The sequence below is a fragment of the Amyelois transitella genome, chromosome 6, assembly GCF_032362555.1.
Source record: "Amyelois transitella isolate CPQ chromosome 6, ilAmyTran1.1, whole genome shotgun sequence".
Taxonomy (NCBI): Eukaryota; Metazoa; Arthropoda; class Insecta; order Lepidoptera; family Pyralidae; genus Amyelois; species Amyelois transitella.
In genome coordinates, this window is record NC_083509.1 from 7,378,532 (window position 1) to 7,401,313 (window position 22,782).

At 38.9% G+C, this 22,782-nt stretch overlaps 2 protein-coding genes across 3 annotated transcripts; one reads left to right on the top strand and one right to left on the bottom strand.

The window, feature by feature from the left end:
- The first annotated feature begins 1,110 nt into the window (after positions 1 to 1,110).
- Positions 1,111 to 11,100, top strand: LOC106131210 (mucin-2). Of its 2 annotated transcripts, XM_013330221.2 has the most exons (9): positions 1,114 to 1,455; positions 1,740 to 2,751; positions 4,465 to 5,247; positions 6,514 to 6,671; positions 7,157 to 7,294; positions 7,799 to 8,045; positions 8,608 to 8,891; positions 9,630 to 9,812; positions 10,266 to 11,100. In XM_013330221.2, the coding sequence occupies exons 2-9, from the start codon at positions 1,902 to 1,904 to the stop codon at positions 10,350 to 10,352; spliced, it is 2,730 nt and encodes a 909-aa protein (XP_013185675.1). In that variant the 5' UTR covers positions 1,114 to 1,455; positions 1,740 to 1,901; the 3' UTR covers positions 10,353 to 11,100. The 2 variants fall into 2 exon arrangements, with proteins under 2 accessions (XP_013185673.2, XP_013185675.1); XM_013330219.2 differs by having other exon boundaries at positions 1,111 to 1,455; positions 1,740 to 5,247.
- A 5,117-nt stretch (positions 11,101 to 16,217) lies between these two features.
- On the bottom strand, positions 16,218 to 22,503 carry LOC106131392 (caprin homolog). The gene is made up of 4 exons (XM_013330503.2): positions 22,261 to 22,503; positions 21,336 to 21,518; positions 19,152 to 19,318; positions 16,218 to 18,636 (listed from the first exon to the last, which is right to left on the bottom strand). The coding sequence occupies exons 1-4, from the start codon at positions 22,381 to 22,383 to the stop codon at positions 17,298 to 17,300; spliced, it is 1,812 nt and encodes a 603-aa protein (XP_013185957.2). The 5' UTR covers positions 22,384 to 22,503; the 3' UTR covers positions 16,218 to 17,297.
- Between the last annotated feature and the right edge of the window lie 279 nt (positions 22,504 to 22,782).

Here is a 22,782-nt window from a genome sequence, read left to right on the forward strand (position 1 = left end):
CCAATCTATTTCTTTGCATAAAAATCGGTATATTAATAGATGCGTCGAAGTCGGTAAAATCCTCAGTCTGGACTTCCTGCCTGACGGTGGATTAAAACGTAATGGTTCAAGTTACCCGCGATTAGCTCTACCATAAACATTATGACAAAGTAACAAAAACCGACAAAGCTGGCCACTCACACTAAAACTTTCTCCATCCTACACCGCATGTCAGGTCTTGTTAACGTTACCAAATTAACACTAAAAAAGTAACAGAAATTAACGATATTCCAAAAAGTTATGAATGACTGATACCGTTATAGGTGTGACATCGGTAATACATATCATCACATCTATATCCCTTGCTTTTTGGCTTAATGATGTAAATGAGATTCTCGTCCATTGCCTAAAAAAAGTTTATTAATATTTCCCTTATATAACTTTTATTACCACACGGGGAAAAAAGAATATTTGGAACATTTTAAAATATTTTTTAAAGTAGCGCGTGCACAAATCGTAAAGTGACAAGAGCCCAGATAGAATTAAGAAGTACCTCGGTTTAAAGGGCTCTACTCACTTTACAATTTATCCCTGCGACTTGTTGCCCGCCCGATTTTGATGCCACATGGGATAAATTTGTTCAGTATAGATTTGATTAATGTACAATAATTTTAAAATTTCATTTTTGACACCACAAGTCTATAGAGATGAAAAGCCTTTGTTCTATACCCTTATTGACAATGTGAACTCCCTTCTCCTTCCTTCCATTGCCTAGTAAGGAGGCAAGTAATGCCAGGTATCATTTGCAATGTGAGTAGTATCCTTTTCTGCAACTTGGGGGACCACTGAAGTGGAGGCATGGACAATATTATTTTCTGTGAGAGGAATCTTCGACACTTAAACTAAGGAGAAACTAAACGTCATATCGTTAATACATTAAAATAAATTAGACAAAATAATAAACATTACATATTTTTAGATTTATATTTTATTATATATACCTAATTTTTTATTTTAAAATGATTTAATACTTATTTTTTTATTTATATTTAGGCGAAAATCTATGAATTAAACGTAATTTTAAAAAAGAAGGTTAATAACTGGCATTGTAGATGGCGCTAAACTTTGTTGTTTGTGGGCTCGTTTTGTTCGACCGACCGACAAAATAATCGGCAAGTAAGATGGCGGCGATTAATGTGAAAGGCGAAACGTTGTCTTATTTCCACTTGTAAATATTACAAGCCTTATATTTAACGATTATAAATGCTATACTTGTGAAGAATAATAAGTCGGAAGTGAAAATTCATAGTGAATGTTGTGTTTAAAGAACGAACAAAGTGGTTATTCATTTCACAATAGACAAAACCCGTTGCAACCAGCACTCAAGGAGTCGAGGCCATATTTATGATGTTATCTGTCGTGTGAGCGTCCCCCGAAAACCGCATTGATAAATATTCGTCGAAAATTAAGGCGATGGTATGTCTCTTTTCATAAAGATTACTAGTATGTGTTTGACTTTGGAGTTCGATACATTTCTATTTACCTATTGTTCCCCGTATTCTTGACGCTTCCATTACATTCCTAAGCGGTAGTGTATTTTGTCTAACACTAAACTAGTATCATTGTTTTCAGGTATATAAATTAGTATCAAAGGTTCCATTTAACTATATTCATGTATTTGTAAACTTAAATCTTAGGTGGTCTATTAAGATCTGTAATAATTTTGCTGTGAATTGACTAGTCTATTTTTTCTTTTTCAGGAGTATTTTCTACAACTGAAGATTTATTTATAAATAGAAGATGATCTGTAGTACTTGGGTTTAGTGGTAGAAAAATAAAGTGTGTGATACAAACTATGGATGAAAGTGTGGACTTCTATTGACATATTACATTGGTGTTAAACAGACAACACGGAGGTGGTAATGGATCCAGTAGGACCATGGTCAGCATATGCTTCTTACAATCGATTAGCAGGGGTCCAGGCTGGTGCTGCAAGCGGAGACTTTCATCACCACTTAACCAGTGGTGGTTCTGGATTAGGCAGCCAGTCTGTGCCATCAACAACCAGCCAATTATTACTTCAAGCAGCACATACTACAGCATCATTAGCTGGACAACTTGGCTCATCAACGGCATCTCCCTTCAATCCTGGTGGCTTTCTATCCCCACCTGGCTATGATGCTATGTTCTCGCCGCTTTTTCATCATGCAAATCCAAAACCAGCACATTACAGTTCTTCACTTCAAGCGCAGCACAGACAAGTAATTGCGCAGGCACAAGCGGCTGTTGCTTCTAAACAATCTTCAGTGGAAACTGAACTGTCATCATTAAGAGAGAATTACTCTCACCAAACACTAGCTGCACAGGGAACTTCCTTTTTTGACCAGTCATCAACTCCAGGAAGTACAGCGGGCCTAAGTTGGCAGGGCAATAACCAATTGCCAAGTCCCTTTGGAATATTACCCCATGAAAGTGTAGTGCCCTCATCACCAAGCCCAGCAACTACCAAGGCATCAGCAACATATGAAAATTTTAATGCGCATTTTGCAGCAGCACAGACTATAAACAACCACTTGAACTCTCAACTTTCCAGTGCAACTAAACAAGCTAATAGGGCAGCTTCTCCAGCATCTTCATCAAAACCAGCATCTTCAACATCATCATCAACATTTTTTCAATCCCCTTCAACATTTGGGAATCAGACTGATAATTCGTATAGTACAAGCAGTGCAAAAAGTGGTCAGCTTTCATCTCAGCAAGATTACACTGGAAGTAAGTCCTACTCAAGTTCGGCAAGTTCAACTGCTCACTCTCAGCAGTCATGTATTGTATCTACTCCACCTGTAACCTCTTCCCCCACCCCTCCCAGTAAAGATTACCGTTCTTCCTCCAGTACAAGTTCACGGCCGTCTTCATCCATCTATAATTCCCAGTCTCCAAAAAACACTAGTAGTAGCGAAAAACCTCGTCAGTCTTCTAGCAGTAGTGGTAGTAATACAAGTAGCTTTGTTTCGCCTACTTCAAAACCACCACAAGTTCAAACGAAAGCACAAAGTAAAATCTATCCTGAACATTCTAATGAACAAAGAAAAACTGAATCAAATGATAAGGTGCAACCACAATCTTCACCAATCAGTTACTCCATAATGGATGCTCCAGGGAGACTTAGTTATAGTAGTAGCAGTGCTTCCAAATCAAATAGAATTGGAAATTCACCTTATTCAACATCTCAGGGGTCTAGCTTTAGACATTATCAAAGTGGAAATAATGTTGAGGCTGATTATCATGTGCGAGCAAAGAGCAGTTCTAGTACAGATACTGGTTATTCTAGCAGTAGTTCTCAGAATGGCCCTGACTGTGGAGTGGTTGTGGCCAGAAGACTAAGCCCATCCCAAGCACCACCACAAACTTCCCCATTAGGCCATGGTTCTAGTCCAGCTTATCCCTTGTATCACAGTCCTATGAATTCCATGAACTCACCTCAACAGCATGGGGAACATTTCAAAATTAGTAATCAAGCACCAAGATCCCCATTAGATGCTTCAGTTGCTAGACCTCCTTCTCAAAATAGTCAAGTAGCTTACCCTTCTGTTATAACTAGGGCTTTAGGAATTGAACAAACCAAAACATTCTCTGAGAATAGGTATGAAAGAAATCAAACTCAGTCTTCCAGTCAAAATTGTTGGGAGAATGATCGTCAATCTAATAGGAAGTTCTCTAGTAGTAATAGTGGTAATTTCAACAGTAGTTCTATATCTGAAAGTAACACTCATAATGAAGAGGCGGCCTCAGCTGCAAGTCAGCGGTCATTAAGTTTAACTGAAAAACAACAAAATTATTTTGATAGTAACAATGTAGCCTTACAAGATCTATCTAGCTGCCGTGGGGATCCCATGACGATAGTAAAAAATTTACAGAGTTTACAACAGAGTTGTCAAGTACAAGACTCAAAAACAAATAAAACCCCTGTTGCTTCAACTCCCTCAACATCTAGTAAACCTTTAGTACGAAGGAAGAGCACTGAAAAACCAGTGCCTCATACAAATATGAATGAGTTGTCCAATGCAGTAATGGCAGATTATTTGGCAAACAGAATTCCTCCTCCAGCCCATAGTTCAACTAGTAACCAACAGCAAAACGGAAGTTATTTCGATTTCGAAAGGTGGAATCTTCCACCTCCACCACCGAAGATGTTCCCCGGTTCCTCGGCATTTGGTTCACAAGCCCCATTACACGCCACAAACTTTGCTAATCAACACCAGGCCCTTGCCATGCCTCATAGCCATGCACTAACATATTTCCCTCCCTTTCACCTAGGTCCACATCCTGACTTCCAATCCTCTGTGGAGTTAACACCATTGTCGTCTTTTAGCGAGACTCCACCTTCGGCTTCCTCGTCATCGTTTTCAACGCCTGAAACACGTGAAGAGGAACAGCCTAAGGTGGTAGTTCCTAATATAGAAGAAGAACTTGGTTTCCTTGCAGAACAACGGGCTAATACTGCATCGACGGTAGCACCCACTTCTCAGCAGCAGAACCTTAACAGCACTTCACAAGACGCTACTACAAAAATTATGGAAAAAAAATTCAATGTTCCTGTTACGGGGCCGGGATCAGGTTTCATGGCTTCTTATTTAAAATTTTTGCAAGGGGAAAGAGATACCTCACCCCCACCGGCCGGTCGAGGTGCCAGAAAGTCATCCACGTGGTCGCGATCGAATACAAATAGCAATAATATAAATAATAAACCTTACACGCCTAACGAACACAACAAATGTGATTCGACTACCCCACAACAAAGTGCTAATGGCGCGATGGCGTCATCTAACGTCATAAATGCGGGGATGACACTTAGTAATCCGGCCATGAGTTCAGCGGCGAGCATGAGCACGGCAGGCATATTGGGTGCTAACCAAATACACGGGGCGGCCAACTTGCTCAACGCCCAGAAAGGCGTCGAGTTGGATGACCCGCGTTATTACAATTTGAATAAAGATAGAAAACGAAAATATGATGGAAGCGAGGAGTCTGCTTATGACGCAGACGAGGAAGCGAGACGGTTGAACAAACCCGTGCTTAACGTGCCTAGTACCCCGCTGAATGACAAGGGCAAAAAAGGTCGCAGTACCATGCACAAGCCGACCCCGTCGGCGGTCGTGGCGCCTCAGCCGGCCGCGCCCAAGAAGCCGCGCCCCCCGGCCCCGGCGCCCGTGGCGTCGCTGCAGGCGCCGCATCAGCAATACTATTACCAGCAACAGCCTGACGAAGGTGCGTTCAATTTATTAGATTTCCATTTGCGAAGTAGAGCGCGATGGTGAAGAGCTAGCCCTGAAGCTTGTATGACAGGAGCAAGCTAACTGCTGCGAGGCAGCTTACCGTGAAAACTTGTTACATTTTAACTGTGATAAATTAATAATGTAAATTTTAATAAGAAAAATCTATGATTAATAAATTGTAAATAATTTCTATAAAGGAAATGTGATGTATCTATATCTTAGTAGAGGTTGATATTTTTAGGGTTACTCTGTAACAAGATTTCACTTTATTGTTATTCATTAATGACACATTCTTAGTGCCATTTAACTGTAAATTGTAGAAATTGTGACTCTTGTCATACTCGCTGTTGAAGGGGTGCTACCATTAATAATTCCAAAATTGTGGTATATTTTTATATGGAGTAAAATACCAGTGGGTGTGTTGTATATATAAATTAATGTATTGTATTTTACAGTATTTGAGTTGAGTTTAGGTGGTACTTACTATATAGTGTATGCATATTCTTTAGCCGAAAGTGATTTTATATTATAAGAATGAAATGAATTGCATAATAAATTGCAGCTATAAGTAAGTGCAAGATATGTATTAGACGGCCATGCCCTGAACATAAGTTTTTGTATTTCTATTTAATTGTTATTTGTTTATGCACAATTCTCAATATTTTATGTAAATACTTTTGTATAATAGGAGGAGACTAAAATAAACACGAGTATATTACTGATAATGTGTTAAATATTTTTAATTTGTAATTATTCCTGGTAGCACCCCTCACTTCGCCAAATAGGGATAACATGTACAATTAAGACTAGATTATGTGAATGTTTATTATAAATTATTAATGTATTGTAAGAAATTACTACTATGGTGGGTCTGATGTACATGTTATCATACTGATGACTCATAGTCGTCATTTGGCAATCCCTTCCTTACCTATCCTACCTTGAGTTTGTTAAGATTTGTGGAAAGCTCACGTTTATACAGGTAATATTATTTTCATTTGTAAATACCAAGGGTTGTGTCAACGGACGGAGTAGAGGATTTTAAAAACCGAAATTCAAGCTTATTTGCCTTGACTTCAAAATTGGATTTAATATTTTTTGCCAATTAAAATGCTTTCAGAATATAAAAACCATCTCGGAATTTGTTAAGCTTATATTTTATCTGATGATCATCACGGCACCGCCACTCCGTCTGATACGTGCTAACCCTTAAATGATAAATTTTTCGACTTCCATATTTATACATGGTTTATTTTAGCTACGCATGGCGCTAGTTTGGGATACGGCATCGGTTATGGTGCTACAGAAAATGACAATAGTGGCGATAGGAAATTACATCACATTAAATCGCACCAGCAAATCTCTAGCACCGGCCAGTTAGAAAATACAAGACCAGTTGAAGATATGCCTTATCAGGTAAATAAAAAAAATTGTTTTAAGTCCAATAATTGCTCCAAGTACCGCTGTGGCGCTAGTGAATAGAACAGGCCCGGGGATATTGTTCAAAAATATTTATTTTGCATTGTAAAATCAATCAAGTAAATGGCCTAATAAATTAAGTCCTATAGCTGAGCTTTGTCTTTTTAAGACTGTTGGCTCTGTTTACAACGGAAGGAAGACGTGATTTTATGTATGTATTTTGTAATAGGCGCGCGGTTGTGAAATAATTAATTTGAGCATAGGTCAAGAAAAAAAGGAACACTTTTCAACTTGATGCATTATTAGAGAAAACCCATCTCAAGGCAATTAAAAAAAAACTGAAAGCAGACTGTCTTGTCTCCTGTGATTTGATCTTGATCATTATCAAAAATAAGGTAGGTGTACTTATGCATGCTGATGTAATGTTTTTATCGTTTTTACCTTATAGATTAAGAAAATTTTAATGTATTATATTTTTTCAGCCAGGAGAATTTGTGGCGATAAAAAGTGAACTAAACGAAATGTGGCCCGCAATTTGGAGAGTTGACGGCAAAACGTTACTACAAAAATACGAGCCATTTGAAGAAAACGGAAAGGTTCTTTACAGAAATATATCCACAGTATGTATAAGTTATATGCTTGTAAAAACAATGACATGTGAACATTTCTTTGTTTATTTTAAGTGGAAGTGTATCATAATGCAATCGGGGGTTATATTGTATCCTGCGTGATATTCTAATCCATAATGTAAACACCAAAATGTCTATAAAGTTTCGTACAAATCCGTTCATAAGTTTTTGCGTGTAAGAGTAACAAACACATAAAGTACATGCAATTTTATGTATAAGATAGAATTCAAGATCTAAAATGCGGAAAAGTCAGTTAATGTGGTGCAAGTTAAAATGATCTTTGTAACTGGTAAACCTGTGGAGCTATTTCCGAATTACAATAAGGCATACGTATCGACGTTTTCTGTCATCATGGGTCTTCAGCAGGGTTATTTACTGAAGTTAATATGACTTCCGTCTCTAACTATCTTTCGGCTTAACCTTATGGAGGAGATATGGCTTACTAAATTGTATATAGGAGTACATGCAATAACGATCATATACATTATATTTCAGTATGCAGCTTGGAATCCTGAGAATAAGAAGTTGTACACACAAGTAAATGTAAAAGTGCGATCGCAATCCCACTTGGAGACTGTTGTAGAATTAGTAAGAAATGACGCTTCTCTTGACGACTGCAATTTCATTGAGAAGAGAATGCTGGAAACGCAAATGTATCAAGAAAACTTCGAAGTGTACATACAGACTTTAATATCACATGCATTAGATCCTAATTTCCTTACAGAAATATTTCAAGAACAAGGTTAGTATATTTTGTCACATTTTCAGTTATTAGTTTATTGGCAACGTTAAATGTCAACTGTCAATGTTTTCGGAGTTAAGGTCTTTTTACACACTAAGGCTGTGCACGGGATGTAGTTCATGAGCAAAAAGCCCAAAATATCATTGTATACATTATAATAGTCAGTAAAATCTGAACTGATTTTTTTAGACTCTGGGCGAAACACGCCTCGAATCCGATCCTGATGTATGGGGATAGACCTTTATTCTTTAGGGTTTTGCATGCACTCAAACGGAATATACATATTAACTTAACGTCCTTCGTACCTATTAATTTTCTCCCTGGCGTTAATAAATATATTCGGGAAAACAAGCCTGAAAGTGTCTCTTGACCATGATCCTAGATTGGGTAAGTTGGATATGAAGCGACTTCCGTCTATTTCCGCAACCTTTGCAGAACCTAACCCATATTGCATCATGGTAAAAACTTCACTAGGTGAATGTGCCTATTGCTATAGTCGCCTTTTAACGACATCCATGGGCAATAGTTGGATAGATGTTATTCTATCGTGTTTGAATTCCAGACGAGTACTTCCTATCGAACGTGAAGACGGTAGACGAAGTGACAGAACGCATGCGTTCCCGGGTGTCGTGCGTGGCGGGCGGCGTGGGCGGCGGCGCGGGCGGCGGGGCGCGCGCGCTGGACGCGGCCGTGGGCACGTTCCCGGGGCTCAGCGTGGCGGCGGGCGCGGGCGGCTGCCGCGCCTGCTCGCGGCCCGCCGCGGCGCGCCTGCTGCTCTACGGCCAGCCCTACAACCCGGGCACGCTGGAGCCCGTGCAGCCCGACGCTAGGCTCGCCTATGAAAAGGTACCAATTAATAGAGAAGAACCCGGTGTCCGCCTGTGATCACAATAGTTTGCTCAGAATAAGAAGCTACTCTGTAGGATCTTAAAAATATTGCAGAATAAACTAACCCTTATCACTTTACGGTTCCACTTTACTACGGTTCCACTTTACGGTTTACACATGTATCCAGTTGTGGGGTTTGTGTATGTGCGAGTTTCCTTACGATGTTTTCCCTCGCTATAAGAAAATCGGTTAGCACTCGAAAGTAACGTACATAAGGAAGAGAATTATTGGTATATGGCTAAGGCCTACCTTTTGAACCTGTGCCTCTTTGCGCAAAACTTATTTTCCTCTGGCACCTTATTGATTCGACCACAAACCTCTATCCCACTCCCATATTATAAACAAGTATAACTTTTCGTAGATGAAGAAAAGAGATATGTGGAAATTGGAAAGATGAAGGCTTTGTCTTCCCCTCAGAGAAATAGGCATATTGATAATACGTTACAAGCGACCCGTTCCAGCTGCGCTTGGGTGGTAGCATTAATAGATTGATTCAAGAGAAGTTTTCTCTTGAATCACTCTTTCTATTAACAAAACTGCATCATAATCCGTCTTGTAGTTTTAAAGATCTGCTTAGTACTTTGCATAGATACAGAGGGACAGACGCGGGTAGTGATTTTTACTCCGTATGATGATTCGGAACCCGACTTCTGCTAACAAATCATATTAAGTACTTGGTACACAATTGTTTTTCAGGAATTCCTTGTATGTGGAACTTGCTGCGGTCGCGTGCAACTGTTCTCAAGGATATCGCATCAAAAGTATCTAATGTACGCCGAATGCAGTAAGCGTGTAACGGAGAAACGAATGCAAAATCCCAATAAAGATACCACGGTTATATTAAATGAGCTGCTTGCAGACGAATCGTGGTTATTACAGGTAAATAAACGTTTTATTTCCATTAGTAAAATTGTCAGACTTAACAAAAATAATTGGAATTATTTGTCAAGGTCACAAATGTTCAGTGTTTCTTAATTCGTGTATAGACACAGATGTTACAATAATAAGTAGTTGAATGACAACTATTACAATGAAAACTTTGGTCCTTTAATCTTGCACTCGTCTTTAAATTGGCGAAATGGACTTTTTCTTGAATTGTTTCTTATTTGAGTTTTAAAATAGATGTATGAATGAGTGTATATGTTAGAGTGAATGGGTAAGGGCCCGTGCAGCGTGCCGCCGACTTCGTCCGACCGAGGTCTGACCGACTAGGACATCCATCGAAAGGCCATCAACGCATCGCTTCCTCGTACGATATTAAGCCAATTAAGACGTCGTCTTCAACCTCAAAACACGCTTTTACAAATTATTGTTATAATACATTGTTTGCAGTTATTCCGAGACGTGCGGCACTCGTGGGCCGAGGCGGAGTCCTGGGACCGCAAGATGCGGCACGCGATGACGCGGCAAATGATTTAACGTTAGTGATAATCTGCGCCAAACCTAGTGCTTACAAACGAGGACTATTTCGTTTCTCTTTGATACCTGTGAAAGTACGTGATATACATGTATGTAATTGTTTTTGTATCTTATTATACAATTGGTAGCATTTAAATTGATACTTTTACAAATCTGGTACAGGATCTTATAGTTATTAATATGGACGCGTTTCTAGTTGTATTATTTTTATTCTCCATCGAATTTGTTATTGGCTGTTACTTATGGCTGTCATGTTTTACAGCTCCGGTGCCATGTATTCTTTGATGATTAGATGCGTCCTGATGAATCGCAATTTACCTACGTTAAACAAGCACATACTGTAGCGAAAGGCCTAATTCTAATAAAAATCTGATGATTGTATAATTGAGAAAAACCAAAATTCTAATAAAAATAATCAAATCAATCTATGTCGAATATGATATGTAACATAGCGGTGATTAAACTTTTCTATTGTTTGTATCTTGAAAATAATTTCTATATTTTATATTTGTGCAAAGTTTGGAACATCGGTTACGTATTATTTCAATTGATCAAAATTATTGTTTTTAGTATCACAATCCCGCATTTATAAACTGCACAGCGATTATTTTGATAGGATTTCACACTTGCAAAAAAACCTGTATTCTTTTGTTTGTGGCGCTAAAATTGCGCGGGCATGCCTGTTTTCTTTTGTAGGTGGTTCATAATAGTTCATAATAATTTTTCCGAAATGCAGAGACACCATTTAAAGTTAAGAAGCATCCAAAAGAACGAGTTGAATCGCAGGGCATAGATTGATTTTAAATGGTGTGACTATTGTCTTCATATATACAAGACAAGGGACACAGATGAGAGAATGAATTTGTTTGGTTCGGATACTCGTGGGTCTTAAGGTCCATGGGCGAGATTTAAAAATATAATTTCATCTTCGACCCGTTGGGCTATTTACGGACGTTGATAAGGTATGTATATATATATATTTTATCTCTCTCTCTGCCTCTGATTGACCGAAAAATTAGCTACAATACATGCCTTATAAATTACGCGAATATTTTCACAAAATGGCTGTGGCTTGATGTAACGTAACGTGCGCGTAACATAAGCCTGCCACACCGCAGTGGCTGCAGCATGTACGTTGCATATACAACAAACCAATTCAAACTAGTGTTGAAAATGTATTTTTTTAATATAAGATGGTCTTATTTAAATTTAAAATTTTTATTCATTATTATTTCAAACATCACTTAATATTTGTCATGTTTTATAATTTTTGTCTAGACATTTCAGTTGTATTTGTGCCGTATCGGTGTCGCAAGTAGGTACACGAAACTTTTTGTTGTGCTCTAGTTGTGGTTTCGCTGTATATTACCTACAGTTCAACCCGATGGTTGACAATTGTAATTTTCTTAAGTTTTTCCACCGATCCGTGATCAAAAAGCATCTTTAGTACTGCATTGTATTAAACCTTGATTTATGTTTATTTTTTATACTTTGAATTTAATATTTGAAAATACTCATTTTACTATACGGGTGGTATCCTTTATGTGAATTGGGTATTCGCTATGCAGTTGACATAATGTTTATTACGGTAATAGATTGATGGTTGAATTTCTAAGAGAAGCTAGTGGAATGTATTTACGGTATTTTGATTAAGTTATGGTGAAAGACTAATGCAATATCAGTGAATATAAAACTTATTAAAAGCAGTAGGCTTATCTTTATAGTAGTTTAATTAGTGTTGATTTAAATTACTTGGTTAAAGTGACTCTTGTTCTGACGTACGTATGTACACTGTACACAGTATATTATGTGGAGCAAAATAGTATTGAAGGGGTCTTTTATTTCAGATTTATATCATTATATCATTGATTGACAAAAACTCGTGGCTTTTAAAAAAATAATCAAATAATATACTATTATAGGTACTTAAAACCTGGACGTAATGCTTAGCGGAAACTTAAGCATGATTCGATGAAATATGCCTTTCGTTAATTTATTAGCGAAAGGTTAAAATAAATTTGTTTTATCATTTAAATACTGTTTATTTTGTTTTTCGCTCTTTTCAAATTTATGCATAAGTTTCAAGGAAAGAGCCTATGACCGAAATGAATAGGGTCCAAGGATTTTGACAAACTTAAATGAGCTACAAAACTTTTTGTGACTATCGTAAAAATGCTGATTCTCTTGTCGAATATTTAAAATAGTCCAGTTAGTAGTGTGTCACATCACATTCCTAGAGAAAGAAGTCTCGCTGAGAAAATATTTCTTGCGTGGTATCGATGACGTATGACTTGTGAGCAACAGTTTTGTTGGTTTCATAGGAACAAAATCGACGATATTATATTTTTACTCGATATAATAAGTACAGCAGAATATTTTGTATAATTGCATTAGGTTGTATAGGTTGTAATATTCGTGACTACATTCGGTGGATCATAATCCTAAGTAGATAAATAAGTACATAGCGTTGTATAAATGAATAACAGGTTCTATCTGGTAATTAAAGTTAAAGAGAACTTTATTTATTTTGTTCAGATTGGACAGATTTAGGTCGAATTTGTTTTGACACCATATTATAAGACATCATAATAAATGGCAGTTTTATCAAACATATATGTTTTATTCATTTGACTTTTTTTATACTGATGACAAAATATGGGATGCTCAAGCGGGATTTCGAAAGGGAATGGGATGTACTGATCAGGTCTTTTCCTTGCGGTGCATAGCCGAAAAGTTTTTGGCCAAGAGTCAAAAAGTCTATTGCACATTCGTAGATCTGGAAAAGGCCTATGACAGAGTTGAGAGGAATGAATTGTGGTCAGCACTTTCTATGCATGGGGTGAGCAGTCTCTTAATACGAGCACTGAAATCCTTATATGAGGATTCGAGTGCTTGTGTCAGGATAATCGGAGCGCACACTGAGTGGTTTAAGATTGAGAAAGGCGTTAGGCAAGGATGTGTTGCGTCACCGTGGCTGTTCAACCTATTTATGGATAGCTGTTTGACAGATTTGAAAGAGTCTAAAAGTGGATTAAGGATGAATGAGTTACTCGTCAAATGTCTGCTCTATGCCGACGATCAGGTTATACTGGCGTCATCAGCGGAGGAGTTACAGGAGATGGTAAACTGTATGCATGAAGCTTTAAAAAAGAAAGGAATGAAAGTGAACGTAAGTAAAACTAAAACACTGGTTTTTGAAATGGAGAAAGAAATGACAGCATGTAATATTTTGATTGGAGGAGAAAAAGTGGAGCAAGTGAAAGAGTTTGTATATCTAGGATCAAAGTTTACATCAGATGGCAAGTATGATAGTGATATTGAAAGGAGAGTGAACGCGGGGAACATGGTGAATGGAGCTTTGCATGCCTTTATGAGCAGTCAGAAACTATCCAAAAAGGCTCGACTGGCTGTGCACAGGGGCGTGTTGGTCCCGACATTAATGTATGGGAGTGAAAGTTGGGTATGGCAAAAGAAGCATGAAAGCAGAATAAATGCAGTGGAAATGAGAGCGTTAAGGAGTATGATGGGTGTGAAATTGAGTGACAGGATAAGGAACAGCGTGATAAGGGAATGTTGTGATGTGAAAGAAGATGTAGTTACAGGAATAGAAAAGGGTATGTTAAGATGGTTCGGCCATGTGGAGAGGATGAATGAAAGCAGGTTGACTAAGCAGATATACAAGGAGAGTGTGGAGGGAAAGGTCGGAGTGGGAAGACCTAGACGAACGTATTTTGATCAAATTAAGGACGTCCTGGTAAAGGGTCAGGTCAAAAGTACCCGAAACCGCCGAGCTTGTATGAAGAGAGTTATGAATGTGGACGAAGCGAAAGAAGTATGCAGAGATCGTGGCAAGTGGAAAGAGGTAGTCTCTGCCTACCCCTCCGGGAAAGAGGCGTGATTTTATGTATGTATGTATGTTTTATTCATATTTAACCCTCAGGAATTTTACAGAAGAACATTTAACTACAGCGAGGCGTACACTCTGCAAAGGTAATGGTCGGGTATATTTCCTATATTTCTGATTCTGAATTTGATGCTTCCTGGCAGAACCCAGTCACAGATAATGAATAATATTCACGATTCAATATGTATATTACGTGTATATATTATTAGCAACTTTCCAAAATATGTATGCAAGTAGTTTAGCTGGGATTTCAAATGTTTTGGGGTCCTGCCTGAGAGCACACTCCAGCATTAAACAAATGTACGAGGTGAATCCAAAAGTTCGTGGCCTCACCTAGTAAATAAATATCTATAATTGTTTTACTACCCTCATTTTGTAGCTTGTATATTTAGTAGGAAGCGTGCAAATTTGCAATTGGATACATCTCTCTGTCTTTGTTAAATATTTTTTTGTGCAAAGCAAGTCGTGAAGTTTTCTTACTATGGAAAAAATTGAACTGCGTGCTGTGATTAAGAACCTGTATAAGAAGTTATTAAAGCCAAAGGTAATCCATGAAGATATGGTGAACACATTAGTAGAATCTGCTCCGTCATATTCGTGTACCAAAAAGTGGGTAGCTGAATTGAAACGCAGACGGGAGAGTCTGGAAGACGAACCCAGAAGTGGTCGACCATCAACTCCCACGACCCAGGAAAACGTGGATAAAATTTGTGATCTTATATTTAGGAGATCGAAGATTAACTATTAATCTGGCATAAGTTATGGACGAGTACAAAATATTATAACTCAAGAATTAGGTTTACACAAGGTGTCGGCGAGATGGGTGCCGAGATTGCTTTCAGCTGACCGGAAAAGGGTTCGTTTCATCATTTTACGTGACTGTTTGAGTCCGATCCTGATGATTTTTTGTCAAGATTTGTAACTATGGATGAAAGCTGAGTTCATCACTACTCCCGAGTTGAAGCAGCAGTCTAAACAATAGAAGCGGTCCGGTTCACCGACTCCAAGAAGGCAAAGGCAGTGTTGTCAACCAACAGAGTTATGGCGTCTGTTTTTTGGGATACAAGGGGGGTTATATTGGTAGATTATTTACCAAAGGGTGAAACAATTCTAAATATTACTGTAACCTTGCTGAGACAAATAAGAGAAAAAATAAAGGAAAAACGACGGGAATGATCAGTAAAAAAATTTGTTTCACCAGGACAATGCCCGCGTTCACACCTGAGCAGAAGCAATGGCTTAAATTCACAACTGTGGTTTCGAACTGCTGCCACACCCTCCTTATTCGCCGGATTTAGCTCCGTCGGACTATCACAATCTCTCTATTTGATACGAATGAACCAGTCAGTTTCACCATAATAGTGGAAGTCTCACTACAAAGTTCGATAAAACTATGTACTAGAAACGGAACGTTCAGGTTTCCTGACTTTGTTTTCCCTTAATAAGAATCCATCCTGGCGTTCGCCCCGGTTGCATGCTCACTCAGGGCCCCTGGGTACGTCCTTTGACACTTTGATTGGTTAAGTCAGGTTGTTACACAAAGTGATTCTCATCTGTCCTACACAGCCTGTGCAGCAATGGGCACCTAACCTATATCTATGTAAAGATTTATTTTTCAACTTTCCAAAGCAGTGCACAATGCACACGGCCGCAGAAATTCCCACTTTGTTATCCTCCGGTAATTGCGCGTTTGGCCAATCTGGAAATCTAAACCGGTTTGCGCCCCAGTGACGCCAGGGCATTGGACTGGAATTTTGTTTATGATTACTTAGGTAGGTTTAGATTCATACCACGGTTATCTCACCCGGGTCTGTACGTACCTACATGTGTATACGATTCACTTATGGTATTTTTTCTAAGAATAAATTGCCAAGTCTTCGACAGGAGCGAAAATCTCGCGGATATGTTTAGCGCCACCCAGGGATTTATTTTCTTCGTAAAATAAGAATTAAACAATCACAATCTTTTCATAGAATACTTTTAATTTGCTTGCACACAGCCTCTATTGAGAACAATTTTATGAAAAGAGGAAGCTTGATCAAATAGTAACAACATATATATTGTGAGTTATGACAGATTTTTAAAATATTAAAATCAGAATATTGACAGGTAAAGGCATTATCTATTATTATTTTTATAAAGTAGGTAATCTCCCCTTTTACCAAGGGTAGGTACAATAAAAATAAAATCATCAAAAAGCAGTTCGAAGTTTTTGTTATCTGGCGTTGTGAATTGTCATTGTCAATAGCATATATTAATTTATATGAAATCAGTACAATTATTAAAAAAGAAAATATAGTGATCTAAGCAAAATTTTTGATGATTTGGAATAAGATTGATTGTCATCTGATAAAAATATTTATTTCATTTTATATGTCCGCAAATACATTTTTATAACCATCGAAATTTGAAAATTCGCAATGTATGACACAGCACAACGCCAAACTCTATACAAAAATCTTTTTAACTACCTTCTATTAATAATAAAATAAATAAATATGACCAATACCGTAATATAAATAAATACCAGTTGAAGGAAAACAAACATGTATCCATATCTTAACACATATAATTGCTATTCAAATCAACTGTATTAAAAAGTACAAAGATTAATGAGTTTGAGAAGGTCCCGTTAGTGTAAAGTCAGTTGTGTGCACATCTCCTGTACTTAAATTATCACTAGGACGAGGCACGCACGAGGTACACGGCTGGGGGCCGACCGGCTCTCACGCCGCGTCACTTTAGTCACTCGCGTGACCATAACTTATGCAAGAATCTAGAAATACGTAACTTATAATAATTATTTTATATCATACAATCTAAATTCAAGTAACTTATTTTTTATTCAGTTTCAATATTTTACTTTTTTTTTATTATTTTTTTATTATTATTTTATATACCGTAATCTCTGTTTGTTGTTCCACTGCGCGTTGTTGCCGGTGAAATCTGCCTTCCACGAATGATTTTGTCCATCATAGAGTAATATTTGTATGTCGCGACCGCTCAGGATGCGGCGGAACGTCGACCCTTTTTCACGTCAACTATTCAACGTTTTCTGGTTTACGATTGTATTGCTGCGGGCGAGGAGGCCGCGAAGCGCCGCGAGCGCCGCCGCGAGGCCCACCTCGGCCGCGGCTCTTGAACCCGCCCTGGTAGCTTTGGTTGTTGTCATTGTATCTGTCGCGAGTGCCGTTCTCGTTCTGTTGATGAGAGTCGTGCGCGTCACCGTTGCCGTAGTAAGCATCGTCACCGCCTCGGTTGTGATATCCATCCTTTCCGTGTCTATTCTGGTAGCCATCATACTGTCTGTTCTGATAGCCGTCCTTGTTGGACCGGTTCTGATAGTCTCCATGCCTGCCGCGGTACCCGTCGCCGCTCTGCCGGCTCGCGAACATTCCGCGACCTCGGTGTCCATTAGGCGCGCCCCTACTGCCGCCTCGGCCGTAGCGTCTGAATCTATTCTGGCCGTCCCCTTGGCCTTGCGATTTGCGATCGGCGGCGTCGTCTCGCTCGGGGCTGCGGGTCTCCTTCCAGTCGTCGTCGTGGTTGGTCTCCGGCGGCGGCGAGGCCGGGCGCGGCTCTGCGGGCTGCGGCGGCGACTGCGGCGGCTGCGCGGCCGGCGGGGCGGCGAGCGGCGCGGCGTGCGGCGGCACGTGCGGCAGCGGCGCGGCGAGCGGCACGCCGGGCGGCGCGAAGGCCGGCAGCTCGGGGTGCGGCGGGAAGTGCGGCTGCGGCGGCAGCGGCATGGGCGCCACGTCGGGCACGCGCTGGCCGGGCAGCACGTAATGCTGGTTCGTGAAGGTCTGGCTCGGAATGGGCGCCGGCGGCGACGGTTGGCCGGCGAGCGGCGGGGGTTGCGGCGTCCCGACGGGGCTGTCGATCTCGGACTCTTGGAGAAAGTAGAAATTCTGAGAACCTATGACTTCAGCTAGTGGTCTCTGTTGAGGATACTGTTGTGAGAAGTACGCGTGTTCCACCTCCTGTAGTGTGATGGGCGGCAGGGGGCGCAGAGGGTAGGCGGGCGCGGGCACGACGGCGGGCGCGGGCGGCACGGGCAGCGGCCCCGCCGGGCCCGCGGGCGGGTACGGAGTGACCGGTTCTCCTTCTACATCATTTTCTACGACATCTTGAGGTTCCTCTGCTAAGGGAACACAGTTTTCTTCAATCACTTGGTTGACCACCTCCAGTGTCTTGTCAAAGTAGCCACATTCATGAATAGTAGTAACAATTTCTTTGATTCGTGTGTAGGTTGTTCCCAAGACTTCTTTTGGCTTGCCATCAATTACAGAGTATAGATGTTCAGCAGCCTTTGTAACATGACTAAAAAATCCTGGTTGACCCTCTTCATTAACTTCATGTTTAGGAGTAACTTCAGGATATCTGCAATTAAGAATATTGATTCTTGTTTATATATTTTAAAAGACATTGGTGGTATATTCAGTGCAGCAGTGTCAAACACATTAGGTAACTTATTGATTGATGATTATTCACTGAGGGAGACACTGATGGCAGTTTCACCATTTTAATTTCTTGAGTTCCCCCACCCTAGGCTGGGTCAAAATACCAAAATCATGATGAATGCAACATTGATAAGTTTTATTTGTTTTTTTCAACTAGCTGTTGCATGCGATTTCGTTTGCTGTACAAGTTCGCTGACAATCTTTCATCTGGTTTTTACAATAAAATGTAGCCATTTTCTTCCTCAGGATTAACATTAGTAGATTGTAAAAATCAAGTCAATAAATAAAGCTGAAGTCAATCAAGTCAATAAATAAAAAATAAATCAAGGAAAAGGCTTATAAACTTGGTATTCTCTTTTGCAATAAGCTATCAACATGTCACTACTCTAGTATAAATTAAGACATGTGTGTGTTAAATGTTATTTAGATACTTACAAATCATCCAATATTTTCAAGTCCTCTGCAGACAGTTTAGCAGCACCGTTGGTGCCACTGAGAAAATCTTCACGGGCTTCATTACTGCCCATTTGGGTAAGACAATCTAGTATAAGAAGTACCTCCCGGATCTTATTTGTTTCAGATGCAGAACGAACCCATGCATCCTGAAAATAAAATATTTTGACTTGTTATATCTCTAAAAATGGACATTTATATTTATAGGGAGGCAACGGGCGACACTCGCGCGAGCAGCTTTCTTGTGCAGAGTAATAATTAGGCCAAAAAGGCTCGACTGGCTGTGCACAAGGGCGTGTTGGTCCCGAAATAGGCTATTTGACTGTATTAAAAATATACATTTCTTTTATGTCATCAGTCTTAATATTATTTTTTTGGAGCGATTTGTAATAACGCGAGATAAAAATATTGCATTATTTAAACAAAATCCGTCTCAGAAAATTAGGTTTTTATATGCAGCTGTCACGTGACTAAAAACGAACGTGATTGGCTATTTCTATTATGACGTCAATTATCCATAAACAGACTGTGGATCGTACCGTTCCTTAGTGTTCGCTATTATTTTTCAAGATTTTATAAGTGTTTGATCGCTCAGGATTACTCAGATAACATAGGTATTTAATAATGGAAACCAATTCCGCGAAAGCTGACAGTCGAAACCTACCAAAAGTGGACGCAATAATGGTTGGAAGAAGCAATCTGGATTGTCTTCTTCAAAGACAATCCAGATTTCTATGCTGCCGAACTGAGGAATGTGAAAACATTAATAGTAAGTATATCTTGGTAACCACTGATCTTAGATCATGATCTGAAACCACTTCTTGCGAATATTCAAATCCATCGGCATAAAAAAAAACAGTTTCGTAGGAGATCTTATTGTTGTATTAGTGCATTGAGATGATGAGAGATTTAGAACTCATTTTAATAATTTTCACACATATGACGTGGCACAAGTTAAATAAAACAAGAGAAAATCAAAACTTTTCGAAACACCAACAAGCTTTGTATGATATTTACACGAAATTTACGTCACTGCATGCCATGGCCGCCATATTGCTAAAAGTCGCGTTTTGGCGGCATATTTGAATATTTCATTTTCTTTTTCGATTTTTTAATAAAATAGCTGTAATAAAGGCAGAAAAGTATTTTTGTAGGGCTCCTTATAAACAAATAAATACCCTAAGATAGTTTTTAGAACTTTGTCAAATAGCCTATTAATGTATGGGAGTGAAAGTTGGGTATGGCAAAAGAAGCACGAAAGCAGAATAAATGCAGTGGACATGAGAGCGTTAAGGAGTAAGATGGGTGTGAAATTGAGTGACAGGATAAGGACCAGCATGATAAGGGAATGTTGTGATGTGAAAGAAGATTTAGTTACAGGAATAGAAAAGGGTATGTTAAGATGGTTCGGTCATTTGGAGAGGATGAATGAAAGCAGGTTGACTAAGCAGATATACAAGGAGAGTGTGGAGGGAAAGGTCAGAGTGGGAAGACCTAGACGAACGTATCTTGATCAAATTAAGGATGTCCTGGTAAAGGGTCCGGTCAAGAGTACCCAAAACCGCGGAGCTTGTATGAAGAGAGTTATGAATGTGGATGATAATTTAAGGCCTACCCCTGTGGGAAAGAGGCGTGATTGTATCTATGTATGTATGTAGAAAACAAGCAGTGCACCTGAGAAAGATTACTAAAGTAGAAGATATTAACATGATGGTGAAAACAATACAGAAAACAGAGATGGACAGGCCACATGATGTGTGACAAAGTACAGAAGGGGGCACATTGAGGAGATGGGCAGATAGTATACGACATACTGCAATTGCCTTGTGGGTGAGACTTACAAGGGACCAGAAAAAATGTAAAGATCTGGAGGAGGCTTTTGTGTCTGAAGGACACGCTGATGGAGACTGATGTGTTTTTATTATATCAATTGTATATGTGTAGTTGTAAATATGTAAGTCAGCAATAAAAGCTTTTGAATTGAATGACACTGATTATGTGGTAATATTTACTTTTACAAATATTGAACTAAATCAACAGTTTGTGCAAAAATAAAAAAGATTAGCCATCCATAAGTGTGTCAGACCAATGTTTGATGGGAATAAAACTGTTACTAGGAATGGAATATTTAAGATTAAGTCTTAATTAAAACATGTAATCACTTACCTTTTTAGCTTGTTTTTTTGCTTCTCTTTCAGCAGCCGTGGCAATCGACTTGATTTGGTTAGACAAATCTCTTGCAAATTCCAGTGTTTGAGCAACCTCATCATATTTTGCAACTGCTACTCTTTGATCTGAATTAAGCTCTTTTCCAGCTTTTTGCAAATCACGATATGATGTCAACTTGCTCTAAAAAAAATATATTGTATTATTAAACATTTATATAGTCAGGTCTTGAAGGGTAGGCAGCTGTAATGGCATAATACTGGAATTGAGATACAAATTGTGACAGGTTGCCACCCTATCGCCTACAAGAATAATCGCAACTTTATAAGCCCATTACGACATCCATGAGTAAGATATGAAATGGTCCTATTCTAAAGTGCCGGGAACCACAAGGTACGTGGTTGATGTATAACAATAATGGCAATAGGATAATAAATCAACATTTCCAATTTTTTTTACATATTTCACAAAAAAACATTATTATAAAAATTCAGAACAATTTTATAATAAACAAAAAGTAAGTATAGGTATGTGTACTTATACCGCATGTTTGTATCTATTCATTCATCACTTCATTTGAAGCAGAACAATGGTCGAAATTGTAAGTGTATGGTGTACCTGTTTGCATGGTTAAACGATTGTATTGAGATTTCAATTTGTTACATTACTTTTCTTGATTACACAAAAATTAATATATGGGCGTAAGTCAAGGATTGTATCGTCAACATAGCTCGACCACATGTATGAAAATGGCGTCAACGGTTTACTTTTAACTAATATTTACCAACTAAGTAAAATGTATTACATGTAAAAAACTATAAAAATACAAATATTCTTTAATTTTTATCTAAATAAAACCATTATTTCTTACATTATGAAGAGAAATGGTGATGTAAAAGTGTCATGTTGATGCCGAAAGACATACCTTTCTTTTCTCCAAATTGCGGATTTTGTGTTCAATAACCGTCATGATTTGTCGTACAGGAGAATTATCCATAGCCTCCGAAGAGGCTGGTTTTTCAGATTTTGCATTCGCAGCTGAAGGCATTTTTCACAGGCAACAACTTTCCCTGGATTGGTTGGTTATGATGGTGGTTGAAAAGATTGAGAATTTACATCGGCAACTGTCATTCATCAAGCGAACGACGCAAACCTAGACGCAAGCCAAAAAACTTTACTTTGTTATGTTGGTAACAGAATATTAGTTTAAAATCATGGTAACTTCGATTTTGTCTATGCCCGTTGGGAACTTTGCGGTGAGTAGAGCGAGGGACCGAGTCGCAAGGGCTTGAAGGCCGTCACACAGGAAGCTTTATTTTCAAGGTTGCAAATAGCAATACGATACACTAGCTCTAAGTGCGCGTGCAGCGTACCGCCGACTTCGATCGACTTGGATCGACCTCGACCGATCGTCGGACAGACTGAATTGAACATATATTGAAAAGAC